At 52.0% G+C, this 15,666-nt stretch overlaps 1 protein-coding gene across 1 annotated transcript in view; it reads right to left on the reverse strand.

Moving 5' to 3' along the window:
- GGT5 (gamma-glutamyltransferase 5) overlaps positions 1 to 15,666 on the reverse strand; it is a 29,407-nt gene that overhangs the window by 12,232 nt on the left and 1,509 nt on the right. The window contains exons 2-6 of the mRNA XM_007957385.1: positions 5,569 to 5,699; positions 5,114 to 5,209; positions 4,490 to 4,685; positions 3,909 to 4,066; positions 3,234 to 3,380 (exon numbers count right to left, since the gene is read on the reverse strand). Of these exons, the coding sequence (XP_007955576.1) occupies positions 3,234 to 3,380; positions 3,909 to 4,066; positions 4,490 to 4,685; positions 5,114 to 5,209; positions 5,569 to 5,699 (728 nt within the window). The remainder of the gene's footprint in view (positions 1 to 3,233; positions 3,381 to 3,908; positions 4,067 to 4,489; positions 4,686 to 5,113; positions 5,210 to 5,568; positions 5,700 to 15,666) is intronic.

The raw sequence follows: 15,666 nt of genomic DNA on the forward strand, positions 1-15,666 counted from the left end.
ACTACTTCAAGAAAACATAAGAGATCTATGTAAATGGAAGAACATACCATGCTCATGGATAGGAAGATTGCACATTGTGAAAATGTCCATTCTATCCAAAGTGATCTATACTTTCAATGCAATCCCAATCCAGATCCCATCAACATTTTTTTTAAGGATATGGATAAACCAATCACCAACTTTATATGGAAAGGAAAGAGACCCTGGATAAGCAAAGCACTGTCAAAGAAGAAGAGCAAAGTAGGAGGTCTCACACTGCCAGATCTCAAAACCTACTATACAGCCACAGTAGTCAAAACTGCCTGGTACAATGGCAGACACATAGACCAATGGAATAGAATTGAGAACCCAGAAATAGATCCATCGACCTATGGTCAGCTGATCTTTGACAAAGGGCCGAAATCCACTAAATGGGGAAGAGAATGTTTGTTTAATAAATGGTGCTGGCAAAACTGGATATCCATTTGTCTGCAAGTGTATTTGTATGTTCTGTAAGAATTCCCAGGTGTATAGTAAAGCTGACAAGGGACAATGTTGTAGTCACTTCTTGGTCACAGCCAGTTACCCAGAGGGAGTGAGCAGTCGGACCTGTGGGCTTGGGACCATAGTCACAGGGGACATTAAGCTCAATTGACATAACATACTACACAAAACACTGTTCCACTTCCTACTTTGGCGAGTAGCAACTAGGATCTTAAAACCTTGCAAGCAGCCATCTACATGCAATGATGGGTCTCTCCTCGTCCAGAGCAAAGAAGAATGAAGAAAATCAAAGATTCATGGAAACAATTAGTCCTCACAACTGGTACACCATGCGATCTGCAGCCTATACGACTATGATACCAGAAGGACTAGATGGTGTCCAGCTACCACTGTCAACCACTTGGAGGGGGATCTATGGAGGAGATCCTGCATACAGAGGGAGAACAATGTGGAACAAAACTCAAAATCATTTCGAAAAAAAAAGATGGGAACCAGGTTTGCTGGTTTGATAGAGCCTGGTGGAACCACTGAGACTAGCTGCCTGTCAGGTCTGGAATTGAACCCACACCTGGGGCTTCCAGCCAAACAAAAGACAGGCATATGAGTTGAACATTTACCTGAGATAGATACACTCCTTGGAGAGATCACTCATGGGAGAATAGAAGGGCTGTGTTTGCACAGGAAGACAGCTCAGGGGGCAGGAATGCATGAGAGGGAAGGACACAGGGAAGAGGTAACTATCAGGAGGAAGTGGGAGGGGAGCTGTTGCATTGTGGGAGATTGCAGTCAATGTCATGAGACAACATGTGTGTGAACTGCTGTATGAAAAGTGAATTTGCTCTGTAAACTTTCACCCAAATCACAAAAAAAAAAAAAAAAAAAAGCTCATGAGCGGTCGAGAACAAAGCAGAGTGACAAAAATCCAAGGTGAAAGGAAACTATGAACCCAAAGGGCTGATGGCCCACGTGATCCCTCGCCTCCACATCCCCGAGACCAGGAGAACTAGATGGTGCCCAGCTACCACTGGGATCACAGTAGGAGGTTCCAGAGAAAGTGAGAGAACAATGTGGAACAAAACCAAAATCATAGAAAGGACCATGCTTGCTGGTCTGATAGAGACTGGAAACTCTGACACTATGGCCCTTAGTCACCCTTCAGGCTTGGAAGTGAACTCAGCCCCAGGGCTCAACTTTCAGCCAAAGGACAGACAGGCCTATGAGGTGAACAGTAACCCCAGGGAGGTTCACACTCCTCAGAACAGCCAACCGCACGGGATCCAAAGGGCAGCGTGTGCTCAGGGAGGAAGCTCAGGAGGCGGGAAGGGACGGGACAGACGGGTGAAGGGACACGGGAAACGCAGGGAGAAGTAGTGGGAAGACAGCTGTTACCTGGTGGGAACTGCAGTCAACGTCGCCAAACACAATGTGTGTGAACTGCTGGATGGAAAACCAACGTGCTCTGCCAACTTTCATCCAAATCACAATCAAAAACAAAAAAGACATCGGTGTCTAATTCCCGGAACTTGAAAGTGTCCCTTTTATAGCAAAATATGTGAACAAGAGAAAGATTTTGAGACAAGCATTTCTCCCGGATTGTCCATGTGATCCCTAACAGGCCTGAAACGCCACCACAGGGATCCTTCTAAGAAACGCACAGAGAGGAGGAGAAAACGTGTGAAGACAGAGGGAGGGATGTGGTGGTGCAGCCAGAGGCCCCTGAATGACGGCCCCACCAGAGCAAGAAACAGATTCGGCTCAGAGGCTTGCTGGGCATGGGGTCCTGCCCACTCCCCATCCCCTTTAGTTTTTTTTAATTTTTTATTATGATTTGGGTAAAAGTTGACAGACCATATTAATTTTCCACACTGCAGTTCACACACATTTTGTCTCATGACATTGACTGCAATCCCCACCATGTAAAGCTCTCTTCCCACTTCCTTCCCATAGGTACCTCTTCTCTGTGTCCTTCCCCCCATGCACTCCTGTCCCCTGAGCTGTCTCCCTGTGCAGACACTGCCCTTCTGTTCCCCCATGATCAATCGCTCCAAGGAGCGTATCCACCTGATGTGAATGTTCACCCCGTATTCCTATGTATTGTTTGACTGGAAGCCACAGGAGTGAGTGCAGTTCCAGACCTGAAGGGGAACTAGGGGCCATAGTCTTGGGGTCTCACCAGGCTCTACCAGATCAGTCAATCTGGACTCTTTTGCATGTGATTTTGAGTTTTGTTCCACATTGTTCTCCCACTCTATCCAGGATCTCATGCACTGATCCCCTCGGGGTGCTTGACAGTGGGAGCTGGGCACCATCTAGTTCTTCTGGTCTCAGGATCCTATTCACTGCCCAGCCCTTGATCTTGGACTTCCAGCAGCCCCAGGAACCTGAAGCCTCGCGTTGGCAGCTACCCTTCCAGGCACGGCCAGGATGCCCTGCCACCTGCCATCTGCTGGCTGCTCCTAGGCGCCCATGCCCGGCAGTAACCACCTCCAGGCCCATGCGCTCCTAGCCCCCGTGGATTGTGGGCGGTGCCATCATCCAGTGACGTAAGACGCTCTGCAAAGCGCCAGCCTGAGTTCCGCGGCAATCCCAGTCCTGCCGCGCGCCCTCCCAACACTGGGTCTGGCCGCATTTCCACCACCCCAAGCTCTGCGATGTCCGACTGCCACCCACAGCACGCAGTGGAGGAGATCAAGCTGGAAAAGACCCCAGATTCCCGAGGGGCAGGGCTCGGCAGGAGGCGGACTCCTGACCTCTCAGCACGTTGAGGATGAAGCTGAGCACTGCGCCCCCTCCTGGCGGCGGCGGTGAATACAAGGTGTAGTCGTCCAGGGGCAGCTCCAGGCTGTCTACCACGTCGGGGCGGAAGGCGGCCAGGTCCTGCAGGGTCAGCCGGCCCCCTGGGGTGAGGCACAGGGAGTTCAGGGTGTCCACATATATATGGGGAAACTGAGGCAGAGATCAGCCACTGCCTCTGGCCCCACCGGGGGTTCCATTCTTCCCCTAGACCAGCATGCATCAGTTAACCTGCAGGGTGATGATGGGGTGGTGGGCGTCAGGACTGGGGCTTAGGGAGTGTGATGGGTGGCAGGGGTCTCAATGTCAGGGGCCTGGGCGGGGACAGGGCAAGGAAGCCGAGAGAGGCCAGGCCTCCTGGAGACACAGGGGGCCCCCGGCCCTGCCAGTCTCCACCAGCCCTTAGACTCAGGAGCCAAGCCAGCACTAACCCAGTCCTTTGACTTCAGGGTCCTGAGGCCAGCAGTGGGCTGGGCTGGGAACATGTCCCGCGGAGCCCGGCGGCACCAGAGCTTGGATGACAGGGCAGTAGGCAGCCTTCCTGAGGCCCAAGGCGGCTGTACCCCTGCAGGGCCCATCAGCCCTGGTTGGAGCCCAGAACCCGGCTCCTTCTCCTGTCGGCTGGGACTCACCTTCCTTGGCGATGTCTTCCACCAGCACCTTGGCCAGAGCCCCGGTATAGAAGGCCTCCACACCCTCTGTGGCCACAGTCTCCAGGGTTGTGGCCAGTGCAGGCCACGGCAGTGGGTCCTGAGGCTTCAGGGGCTCCGTCCCATTGAAGAACAGCTGCCTGGCATGGGGAAGCAGTTGCAGGGTCCTGGGGGCAGCCTCACACCCCCAGGGGCTCCTGCAGGACCCTACAGCGCAGCCTGGGCCGGGGGGTCCTCCGGGGACCTTGTGGGCATCGGGGGCAGGCTCTCCAGGCCTGGGTGGTGCAATGCCAACCTCCCCCACATTCCCAGACACAGTTCTCCCTGGATGCTGGATGCTGGGAGCCACTCCTTGATGACAGGGAGGGGTGACAAGCCCTCCTGCCACCCAAGCCGGGGAGAGGGGCACAGTGCTGGAGGGCAGGCCCGCCAGGATCCCAGAACCCGCCTCTGAGTTAGGTTTTGGATGGGGAGCCCAGGGTCTATGGATCCCACGTCTCCTATCCTGATGGAATAGGGGGCACTGTGTGGGGCTTTGGGCCAGGGCCACCGTGGGAGCTCACCTCAGGGATGACGCGTTCAGGGCAGGCTGCAGGAGGCTGCTTTGCAGGAAGAGGCCTAAGATAGGGGGCACACGGTGGCCCCCACGCAACAATGCAATGGTAGGCTGGAACAGCTGGGCCCAGGGCAGGCGGCCATGGCGACGGTGGGCCTCGGCGTAGCCCCACAGCTCCCCAGGAACCCCGATCCACTGGGCCCCTGCGTGGCAGGCGGCCTCACTGCTGTGGGCTTCCAGGCCTGCCCCAGGGGTCTTGCATCCCACACCTGCCCCATTGGCCTTGCCCCCTTGACAGCAGCCCGAGTGGGTTTCCGGAGCAGGCACTGACACCCCTGCTCAGACCTCTGTGGCTTCCCACTGCCCTCTGGACAAAGTCCTTGGCCAACAAATGGGTCCACAGACCCCTCCCTTAGCCCCACCAGCCTTCATGACCATCTCTACTGAGCCTCCAGGTTCTTCTGCTTAAAGCCCCTCCCTCAGGAACCCCCCCTCCCGAGTTGGACAGGCACTGTCACTTGGTGGCAGGTGTCACAGCCTGTCTGGGGGCCATGCTGCCCCCTCAGGTGGGGGTCCAGCCAGCCAGCCCCAGGGCCTGGAGGGGTGGGGGAGGGCCTCTCTCTGGCCTCACCTGTGCCCAGTGGCTGGGCCCGCTCACACTGGTCCAAAAGGTCTGGGGCGGGGCTGGCAGGCACTGTCTCCCTGGCGTTGATGATCTCCACCTTCCCTGGAGCCAGGGCAGAGTGGGAGGGAGGTTAGACGAGCACTGATAGGGCCACAATGGACAAGACAGTGTAGGGTTGGGGGGTCCTTGGGCTGCGTATCTCGCCTCACACCACGTGCCCTTCAGATGGGCCCTGCAGGCTCCCTCCAGGCCTCGGCTTTCCTCTCTGGACTGCGAGATGGTGTTAACATTTGGACAGGACCTACCACGAGGGCTTTGCGCAGCCGAGGTAGAGGGGATGGCAGTGGGCCGTGGCAGGTGGGACAGGCTCTGCCCCACTATCGGGGCCTTACGAGTACGTCACGGTTTCCCAGCGTTGTGGACAAGCCCGCCACCCTCACCGTGAGGGTCCTGGGGCCCACCTGTGCTTGCATTGTAGATGGTGAAGATGACCCCTCCGCCCAGGCCCATGCTCTGAGGGTTGACGACGCTTGTGCAGACCAGGGCTGCGATGGCAGCATCCACCGGCGACCCACGCCGCTGTAGGACAGAGCTGGGGACACACGCACAGTGAGAGGCTTCCCCGCCCGGCGGCTGCCAGCAAACCAAGGCTAAGTCAGACAGCACACTGGCCAGCCCCCTCGGGCCCAGCTGCTCACAAGTCTACAGACTCCAAAGTCCAAGGCCATTTACACGGTCCCTTATTTTACAAAGGAGCCCCGGTGGTGCAGTGGAAAAGCATTCGGCTGCTAACCAAAAAGTCGGCGGTTTGAACCCACCAGCCACTCCAAGAGGGAAAGATGAGACAGTCTGCTTCCGTGAATATTGACAGCCTTGGAGACCCTGTGAGCAGTTCCACTCTGTCCTCTAGGGGCGCTGTGGGTCGGAATGGACTCCACGGCAGTGGGTAGGCACATCTCAGTTTGCACTGTGCTTCTTCGGATATTCTCTAAAAGACACTTGTAGCAGACAAGACCCCTCCCAGAGGTCCCAGGAACCCACCTGGGCAGCCCCCACTCCCCATCTCTCTTGAGGACACACTGGGCCCAACCTCTCCCAGGATGCACTTCTGCAGGCGGCCCACACGGACCATCCAGCCCCAGGATCCCCCCTGAGCACCATGGCTCGGGGAGTTCAGCCCCTCCGGGCCCCGGAGTCTCTGGGATGCCGCTGGCCTTGGGCTCCCCATCTTCACACGGGCAGGGGAAGGGTGCACATGTGGTTCCACACGGCTCACCAGGACTGCTTCTCCCCCACACTCAGAACTCTCCCCAGCGTGTAAACCCCAGTTACGGATGGGGAAGCCAAGGGCCAAAGGGAGAGGACCCAGCTAGGGCCCCTGACTCCGGCGTCCTCCCTCTGCTCAGGCATCTAGAGCCAACAGTCCTTTCTCAGCTCATGTGCCACACGGCCCCGCTCAGGCACACAGGGCCACCAGACAGACACGTGTAGTCTTTTTTTCTTTTTTTTAATTGTGATTTGGGTGAAAGTTTACAGAGCAAATTCACTTTCCGTACAGCAGCTCACATACACTTTGTCTCATGACATTGACTGCAGTTTCCCACAATGCAACAGCTCCCCTCCCACTTCCTCCCTGCAGTTACCTCCTCCCTGTGTCCTTCCCTCCATGCACTCCTGCCCCCGGAAGTATCTCCCTGTGCATACACAGCCTTTCTGTTCTCCCACGAGTGATCTCTCCTAGGAGTGTATCTACCTGATGTAAATGTTCAGCTCACATGCCTGTCTTTTGTTAGACTGGAAGCCTGTCTTTTGTTAGACTGGAAGCCACAGGAGTGGGTTCAATTCCAGACCTGCAGGGCAGTGAGGGGCTATGGTCTCAGCGGTTTCACCAGGCTCCATTAGACCAGTAAACCTGGTCCTTTTTTTTATTTTTGTAAATGATTTTGAGTTTTGTTGTACAGTGTTCTCCCGCTCCATCCAGGATCTCCTACACAGATCCCCCTCCAAGTGGTTGACAGAGACACATATAATCTGGGACCAGGAACCAGGGCACACAGCCAGAAGCCATGCAAGAAGTAAGGCTGCTTTGAGAAATGGAAGTTTCTAGTAAAAATCAAGCTCCATAAACAAAGTCAGGAGGCAAACTGGAAAATACGTTTGAAACTGAGAGAGGATTTATCCCCGACTCAATGTAGCATGTCTTCACTTCCCAGCCTGACCCAAGGGGGCGCTCCCACCCAGAAGTGTTCTCTGCACCAGGCTTCCAAGACCACCCGCAGGCTGTGGTTTCCCTCACCTCCCCAGCCTCCCGCCTGGCTGCCCGTGACGTCAGGGGCTTCTTCTCAGTCCTGGACACTTGCTCATCCATAATCTCTCCCTGGGGCACTCATTCAGGGTCATGACTTACAGAACCTCTATGCTGAGGACAGATTCTATCTGCAGCCCAGTCCTCTTCCCCGAACTCCTCCTTACACCACGCTACCCACAAGATGTCTCCCCTGGGTGTCCAAGAGGCATTCCATACTTATTAGATGCTGCCAAGCTTTGACTCACAGCGACTCCACGAATAACAGAAGGAAACACTGCCTGGCCTGGTGCCAGCCTCACGGTCCTTGCCCTGCTCAAGCCCATGGCTGTGGCCACTGTGGCAGTCCACCTGGTTGGGGGTCTTTCCCCTTCTCATTGACCCTCTACTCTACCAAGCATGATGTCCTTCTCCAGGGACTTGTCTCTTTTGATAAGTCATCAAAGTCTGAGAGAGCAAGTCCCACCATCATTGCTTCTAAGGAGCATTCCAGCTGTACTTCTTCCAAGACAGATTTGTTCATTCTTCGAGCCATGCAGCATTCCTTGTCAACTTCAAATTCAAATGTATTAATTCTTCTTTGGTCTTGTTTATTCATTGTCCAGCTTTCACACGCATATGGGGTAATTGAAAACACCATGGCTTGGGTCAGGTCCATCTTAGTCTTCAGAGTGACATCTTTGCTCTTAAACACTTTAAAGAGGTCTTTTGCAGCAGATTTGTCCAAGGCAATATGTCGTTTGATTTGACTGCTGCTTTGACAGGCACTGATTATGGATCCAAGTAAAATCAAATCCTTGACAACGTCAATCTTTTCTCCATTTATCATGGTGTTGCCGATTGATCCAGTTGTGGGGATCAGTGAGTGCTTCAAGTCATCTTCCCTTTCAGCAAGTAAGGTGGTGTCACGTGCACACTGCAGGCTGTTAATGAGCCTTCCTCCAATCCTGATGCCATGTTCTTCTTCACTGAGTCCAGCTTCTCAGATTATTTGTGTGGCATCCCACCAGTCATCTGTCAGTTTCTTGTACTGTGGTGACCTGCATGTTGTTTAGAGGCTGGAAGCTATGCCACCCAGGATTTCATATACCAGTTGGGTCTATGGTGGGTGGCTTTCAATGGAGTTTCCAGGCTAAGAGAGAGGGAAAAAGGGAGAGAAGGGCTACTTCTGAAAAATTAGTCCCTATAAACCTCAGGAACAGCCCTGAAGCACTGCTGGACACAGTGCTGGAAGATGAGCCCTTCAGGTCGGAAGGCCCTTGGAATAGGACTGGGGAAGGGTGGCCTCCTCAGAGTAGAGTCAGCCTGAACAGTGTGGATGGAGTAAAGCTTTTGGCACGACTCAAAATGGGAAGAAACAGCTGCAAACCTCCATTAATAATCAGAACATGGAAAATATGAAGTATGAATCTAGGAAAATTGCAAGTTGCCAAAAATGAAGTGGAGGCGAGTAGCAACTGCGATCTTAAAACCTTGCAAGCAGCCATCTAGATGCAATGATGGGTCTCTCCTCGTCCAGAGCAAAGGAAGAATGAAGAAAACCAAAGACACATGGAAACAATTACTCCTAGCAACTGGTACACCATGTGATCTGCAGCCTCTATGACTATGAGACCAGAAGAACTAGATGGTGCCTGGCTACCATCGTCAACCACTTGGAGGGGTATCTATGTAGGAGATCCTGGATAGAGAGGGAGAACAATGTGGAACAAAACTCAAAATCATTTGGGAAAAAAAAGGGGGGACCAGGTTTGCTGGTCTGATAGAGCCTGGTGGAACCACTGAGACTATGGCCTCTAGCTGCCCTTCAGGTCTGGAATTGAACCCACACCTGTGGCCTCCAGCCAAACAAAAGACAGGCATATGAGTTGAATATTTACCTGAGGTAGATGCACTCATTGGAGAGAACAATCATGGGAGAAAGAAGGCCTGTGTGTGCACAGGGAGACAGCTCAGGGGGCAGGAGTGCATGGAGGGATGGACACAGGGAAGAGGTAACTATCGGGAGGAAGTGGGAGGGGAGCTGTTACATTGTGGTAAATTGGACTCAATATCATGAAACAAAGTCTGTGTGAACTGCTGTATGGAAAGTGAATTTGCTCTGTAAATTTTCACCCAAATCACAATTTAAAAAACAAAAATGAAGTGGAATGCATAAAGATCAATATCCTAGGCATTAGTGAGGTGAAATGGACTGGTTTTGGCCATTTTGAATCAGACAGCCGTATGATCTACTGTGCCTGGAATGACAGATTGAAGAGGAATGGCGTCCCATTCGTTGTCAGTTCAAGACAGTGGTCATTTCCAGACCCTTCCTGAAGCACAATGCTGTCAGTGATAGGACGGTATCCACAAGGAAGACCAGTTACTTCCCCTGTTCCTCAAATTTACACACCAGCCACCAAAGTCAGAGATAAAGAAATTGAAGACTTTCACCAACTTCTGCTGTTTGAAATTGACCAAATATTAAGATGCATTGATAATTATTTGTGATTGGAATGCAAAAACTGGAAACAAAAAAGAATTATCAGTAGTTGGAAAATACGGCCTTGGTGACAGAAATGATGTAGCAGATCGCATGATAGAATTTTGTAAGACCAACATCTTATTTATTGCAAGTACCTTTTTCAACATAAATGGTGGCTATGCACATGGACCTCACCAGACGGAATGCACAGGAATCAGATCGACTCCACCTGTGGAAAAAGGCGATGGAGAAGTTCAACATCTTCAGCCAAAACAAGGCCAGGAGCTGACTGTGGAACAGACCATCAGCTGCTCAGATGCAAGTTCAAGTTGAAGCAACTAAAACAAGTCCATGAGAGCCAAAATATGACCTTGATTATATCCCTCCTAAATGTAGAGACCATCTGAAGAATAGATTTGATGTATTGAACACCAATGACCAAAAACCAGAGGAATTGTGGGATGACATCAAGAACATCATCCATGAAGAAAGCAAAAGATCATTAAAGAGGAAAGGAAGAAAAGACCAAAACGGATGTCAGAAGAGTCTCTGAAACTTGTCCTTGGATGTAGAGTAGCTAAAGTGAATGGAAGAAATGATGAAGTAAAAGACTGAACAGAAGACTTCAAAGGCAGCTTGAGAAGACAAAGTTAAGTATTATAATAAAACGTGCAAAGACCTGGGGTTAGAAAACCGAAAGAGAAGAACACACTCGGCATTTTTCAAGCTGAAAGAACTGAAAAAATAATTCAAGCCTCGAGTTTCAAAATTGAAGGTTTGTATTGACCAAATACACAATGATGTAGGAAACATCGAAAGAAGATGCAAGGAATACAAAGAGTCACTGTACCAAAAAGAACTGGTCAATCTTCATCCATTTCAGGAGGTAGCATATGATCTAGAACCAACGGTATTGAAGGAAGAAGTCCAAGCTGCATGGAAGGAATTGGCAAAGAACAAGCCTCCAGGAATCCATGGAATACCCATTGAGATGTGTCAACAAACGGATGCAACACTGGAAGTGCTCACTTACTATGACAAGAAATTTGGGAGACAGACTGGAAGAGATCCATATTTGTGCTCATTTCAAAGAAAAGTGATCCAACAGAATGTGGAAATTAGTGAACAGTATCATGAATATCACATCCAAGTAAAATTATGCTGAAAATAATTAAAAAACAGTTGCCACAGTACATTGACAGGAACTGCCAGAAATGCAGGCTGGATTCAGAAGAGGACGTGGAACAAGGGATATCATTGCTGCTGTCAGATGGATCTTGGCTGAAAGATGATGTTTTCCTGTGTTTTATTGACTATGCAAAAGGATTCGACTGTGTGGATCATAACAAATAATGGATAACATTGAGAAGAATGGGAATTACAGAACTCTTGATTGTACTCATGAGGAAGCTGTACATAGACCAGGAGGCTGGTTTGAACAGAACAAGGGGACACTGCATGGTTTCAAGCAGGAAAGGTGTGCACCATGGATGTGTCCTTTCACTGTGCTCATTCAGTCTGCATGCTGAGCAAACGTCATAGTTATTAACATGACCCAATGTGCCCTTACATCTTCTTCCCACCCCTGCCCCCCAATTACTCTCTCCCAGGCCAACTATCTTAGAAAATGGCACCACCATTCACCCTTTTGGTCAGGCTATAAACCAAGGTGTACTCCTGGGTCCATTCCTTTCTTTCATCACTGCAATCAAATCCTGCTATTGACTTGATGCAAACTGTTTTTTTTTTTTTAAAAAAAAAAAAAAACACTTCAAAAAATACTCCTATTCTGATGTTTTCTCATTTGCTCCATCAGTACAACCCTGTTCTAAGCCACCAGCATCTCACCTGAGTTACTACAACTGCCTGTTACCTGGTCCCCCTGCACCCACCTTGTTCCTTTCTGTTTTGACAAGTAATTGTCAAAATGTCAATCATTGAGACGACTGGATTTCCACGTACAAAAGAATGACTTTAGGCTGTACCTCACACCATATATAAAAATTAACCTGAAATGGATCAAAGACAAAAATGGAGCTAAGCTGTAACTCTCTTGGAAGGAAAGACAGAGGTAAACCTTCATGGCATTGAATGCTCTTAGATACCACACCAAAGACAGAAGCAACAAGAGAAACAAACAGAAAAATCAGACTTCATCAAAGTTTTAAAAGTTTTGTGTACAAAAAAAAAAAAACAACCTCACTGCCTATCCAGTTCATTCCAACTCACAGTGACCTCCACTGGGTTTCCCAGGCTGTCAGTCTTCAAGGAAGCAGAGCCCAAACCACACCCACTGCCATGGAATCGATTCTGACCCACAGCGCCCCTAGAGGACAGAGTGGAACTGCCCCACAGGGTGTCCAAGGCTGTCAATCACATGGAAGCAAAGCCCAAACCACACCCACTGCTGTGGAGTCCATTCTGACCCACAGCGCCCCTAGAGGACAGAGTGGAACTGTCCACAGTGTCTCCAAGGCTATTGGTCTTTACCATAACTGACTGCCTCACCTTTCTCCCTCAGAGTGGCTAGTGTGTTTGAACCACTCATCTTTTGGCCAGCAGCTGAGTACTTAACGACTGCACCACCAGGGCTTTTTTCCAAACATTTAAGGATGAAGTAAATCAGTCTTAAGTTGATAGAAAAACAGACTTGAGCAGGAACTCAAAGAGCGTGTTTCTGGGTGGTCAATGAGCAGTTCTCCGGCCCCAATGTTAGGTATGGAGTTTGTTTCCCCAAACAAGTCTGAGTTTCTGTCTGTCGTGGTGGCTTTGGTTCTTCATGCAGCTGTGACAGACATACCACAGCAGGTGGCTTTAACGAATGGAGATTTATTCTCTTCCAGTTCTGGAGGCTAGAGTCGGAGTTCAAAGTGCCCGCTCTCGGAGCTGGGTGACCTTGGGCTTCAGCTCTGCCTCTTGTTCCCGGCCCACCAGAGTAGGAGGTGTCTCCTAACTCAGGCAGCTGCTGGCTGCTGAGGCTGACAAACCCAAGGTCGACAAGTAAAATGTCACAGTCCCAAGATTAACAAAAACAACATGGCTGGCCACTAGTTCAAGTCCAGGAACCAGAGGTGAAGATGGCCAAACGCAGGATCCAGACGTGCCAAAAAGCTAGAGACCTTTCCCAAAGCTTTTCCTTATACACCGGAAGCAGGCCACACCCCAAAGACAACTACTAAGCTGCTCAGAGCAGACTCCACCATGAAGGTGATTATAATCTTATCATGGGGAGTAACTACACCCAGCTGCCCAGCCACTCAGAACCCCAGCCCAGCCACATACTGGGCTGACATACAACCGTAACTACCACCATGGTGATGACTGTGTCCCTAGGACAGCAGCTGCCAAGTAGGAGGTGGCTGCATCCATAGTCGAGGAAGGGTACAAAATTATGCACGTCTTTGCGCATCCAAACACACTCTGACACGTGCCACGGACCCGCCTGCGGTGAAGAGTGCCAGCTTCATGACACCAGCCAAGTAGCCCTCCGTCCCTGAGCCTGGGTTCCCTCCGCTGCCCAAAATGGCACAGTCCCAAGGTTATCAAACAACGACACCTGCCTAAAGTGCCTGTCCCCAGGAGCCCAGGGGCTGCTATCACCGCCACTCTCAGGCACGCGTGCTCACACGTGTATAGTCCCGGGCGCACGGGCTGTCCCGGACTCAGCTCCAGAGGACAGGAAACTCTAGCATTTCCTGGCAAATGGCATGGAGCACAGAGGGCCACCAGGGTCACAGGCCCAGGTGGAGCTAGAGAGGAAGAAGGTGGGGCCAAGAGCCCCAGCCCTGGGGGGAGGAGACTGGCACCACACCCTCACCCCTATGAGCTCCCACCAGAGTGGGACCCTCCACTCGGACCCTGGACACTAGCCCTAGGTCCTGAGAAGCCAAGCCCATGCCCAGGCTGAGCTGAGACGACAGTGATAAGCCTGGCACACCAAGGAACCCGGCGAAGGAGATGCAGACAGGAGCCCATTTCATTGAGAGGAAAGTGAGGTTCTCCTTGTACATGGGCACTTGTCCCAAGTCCCTGCCCCTGCCCCCCTGGACTGCCCTGAGGGTGCAGCCCACAGACACCTAATGTGGCCTGGAGGTACACTCATCACCCCCATCCCCCAGATCCCCACAGGGTCACTCCTTGCCAGTCTCCTCCAGTATATTGTCTTAGCTTTTAGGGGCCGAGCCTAGGCCTGGACCAGCAGTGGGATCCAGGGCAGGGGTTGGTGGGCGGCTCTGGGAAGACCCCCATCCCCTCCCTCAGTCCTGTGCAGTTCCCAAGCCTGCAGGCGTGGCAGTGGGGTGCAAGAGGCAGGAATGACAAGTTTGAGGTGCGCCAAACGCAGCTTGCTCCCACCTGGTGACACCAGGCAGCCCCTTCTGCAGGGACCCTAACTTCCTCAAGAGCCAAGTGGGACAAGGACTTTATGGAGGACTGGGGATAGGTGCAGGCGCTCTGGTGTCACAGTGCCTAAGGCATGCATTGCACTGCTAACCAGAAGGCTGGTGGTTCAAACCCACCAGCCACACTCCTTGGAAGGAAGGCTGGGCTGAAAAGATTTACTGCCTCCACATTATGCCGAGTGAAATAAGTTGATCACAGAAGGACAAACACAGTAATAGTCAAGGAAAGGTTTATATATGGAATGAAATTTTGTTGCTTACCAGGAGTGGGGTGGGAGAGCATTGCAAAAAAAAAAAAAATTACTGCCTCGGAAACCCAACGGGGGTCACTGTGAGTGGGAGTCCACTGGATGGTGACCTTGGGGACAGAGGGTATCTCCAAGTGGCTCCAGAACCCAAGCTAACGCGTCTCCTCCGCGGGCAGGCCCTAGCTCGCAGCCTCAGAACACAGCTTTCGCACACAGTGACAGGCTGCAAGGAAACTACCTGCCACCACCAGCCTGTTTTCCGTGCACTGGGCGTGGGTCCTCGCATCCACTTGCTTCCAGCACCCGGCCTGGTGCTGACAAGCGGAAGGAGACCAGGGGCAGGAGGCCACGCTGCAGCCGGCAGACCCTGCCACAGCGCGGCCACCCGGAGCGCAAAGCCCCCGCAGGAAGAGTGGGCCGCCAGGACGCACACCGAGCCCTCTCCGCGGGCGAGGCCCCGGCCGGCCACCAGGGGTCGCATGACCCCAGTTCCGCCTCGGCAGCAGGGACGGCCCCAGGCGCCCCCACTCCCACCTTCTTGAAACAAGAACAGGAAGCAGTTAACATTGATGAGAAAACCGTGGGAGGAAGCCACATCCGTTCTCCTTATTCTTCACGGAGGGCGGGGGGAGTGGGTCGGGAGAGGGGAGGTCCCACCGGACTCCCGGCCTCACGCGGCCACCGTGTGCGCAGGGAAGGGGCTTTTGGGGGGCTTCCTCCACTGTCCCACACCTCACTGGCTTTTTTTTTTTCTTGTGATTTGGGTGAAAGTTTACAAATTCATTTTCCACACAGCAATTCATACGCATTTTGTTGCGTGACACTGACTACAATTCCCCACAATGTAACAGCTCTCTTCCCGCTTCCTCCCCGTGGTCACCTCCTGTGCCCTTCCCTTCCACGCACTCGTGCCCCCCAAGCTGTCTCCTGTGCAAACACTGCCCTTCTGTTCCCCCATGATTGATGGCTCCAAGGAGTGCATCTGCCTGGTGTAAATGTTCACCCCATGTGCCTGTATGCTGTCTGGCTGGAAGCCACAGGAGTGAGTTCAGTTCCCGACCTGAAGGGTGACTAGGGGCCAGTCTCGGGGTTCTTCACCACATTCTATCACACCAGTAAGCCTGGTCTTTTTTTTTTTT

This window comes from Orycteropus afer, unplaced genomic scaffold (genome assembly GCF_000298275.1).
Source record: "Orycteropus afer afer isolate SDZICR_OR568_19922 unplaced genomic scaffold, OryAfe1.0 scaffold00744, whole genome shotgun sequence".
NCBI classification, from domain to species: Eukaryota; Metazoa; Chordata; class Mammalia; order Tubulidentata; family Orycteropodidae; genus Orycteropus; species Orycteropus afer.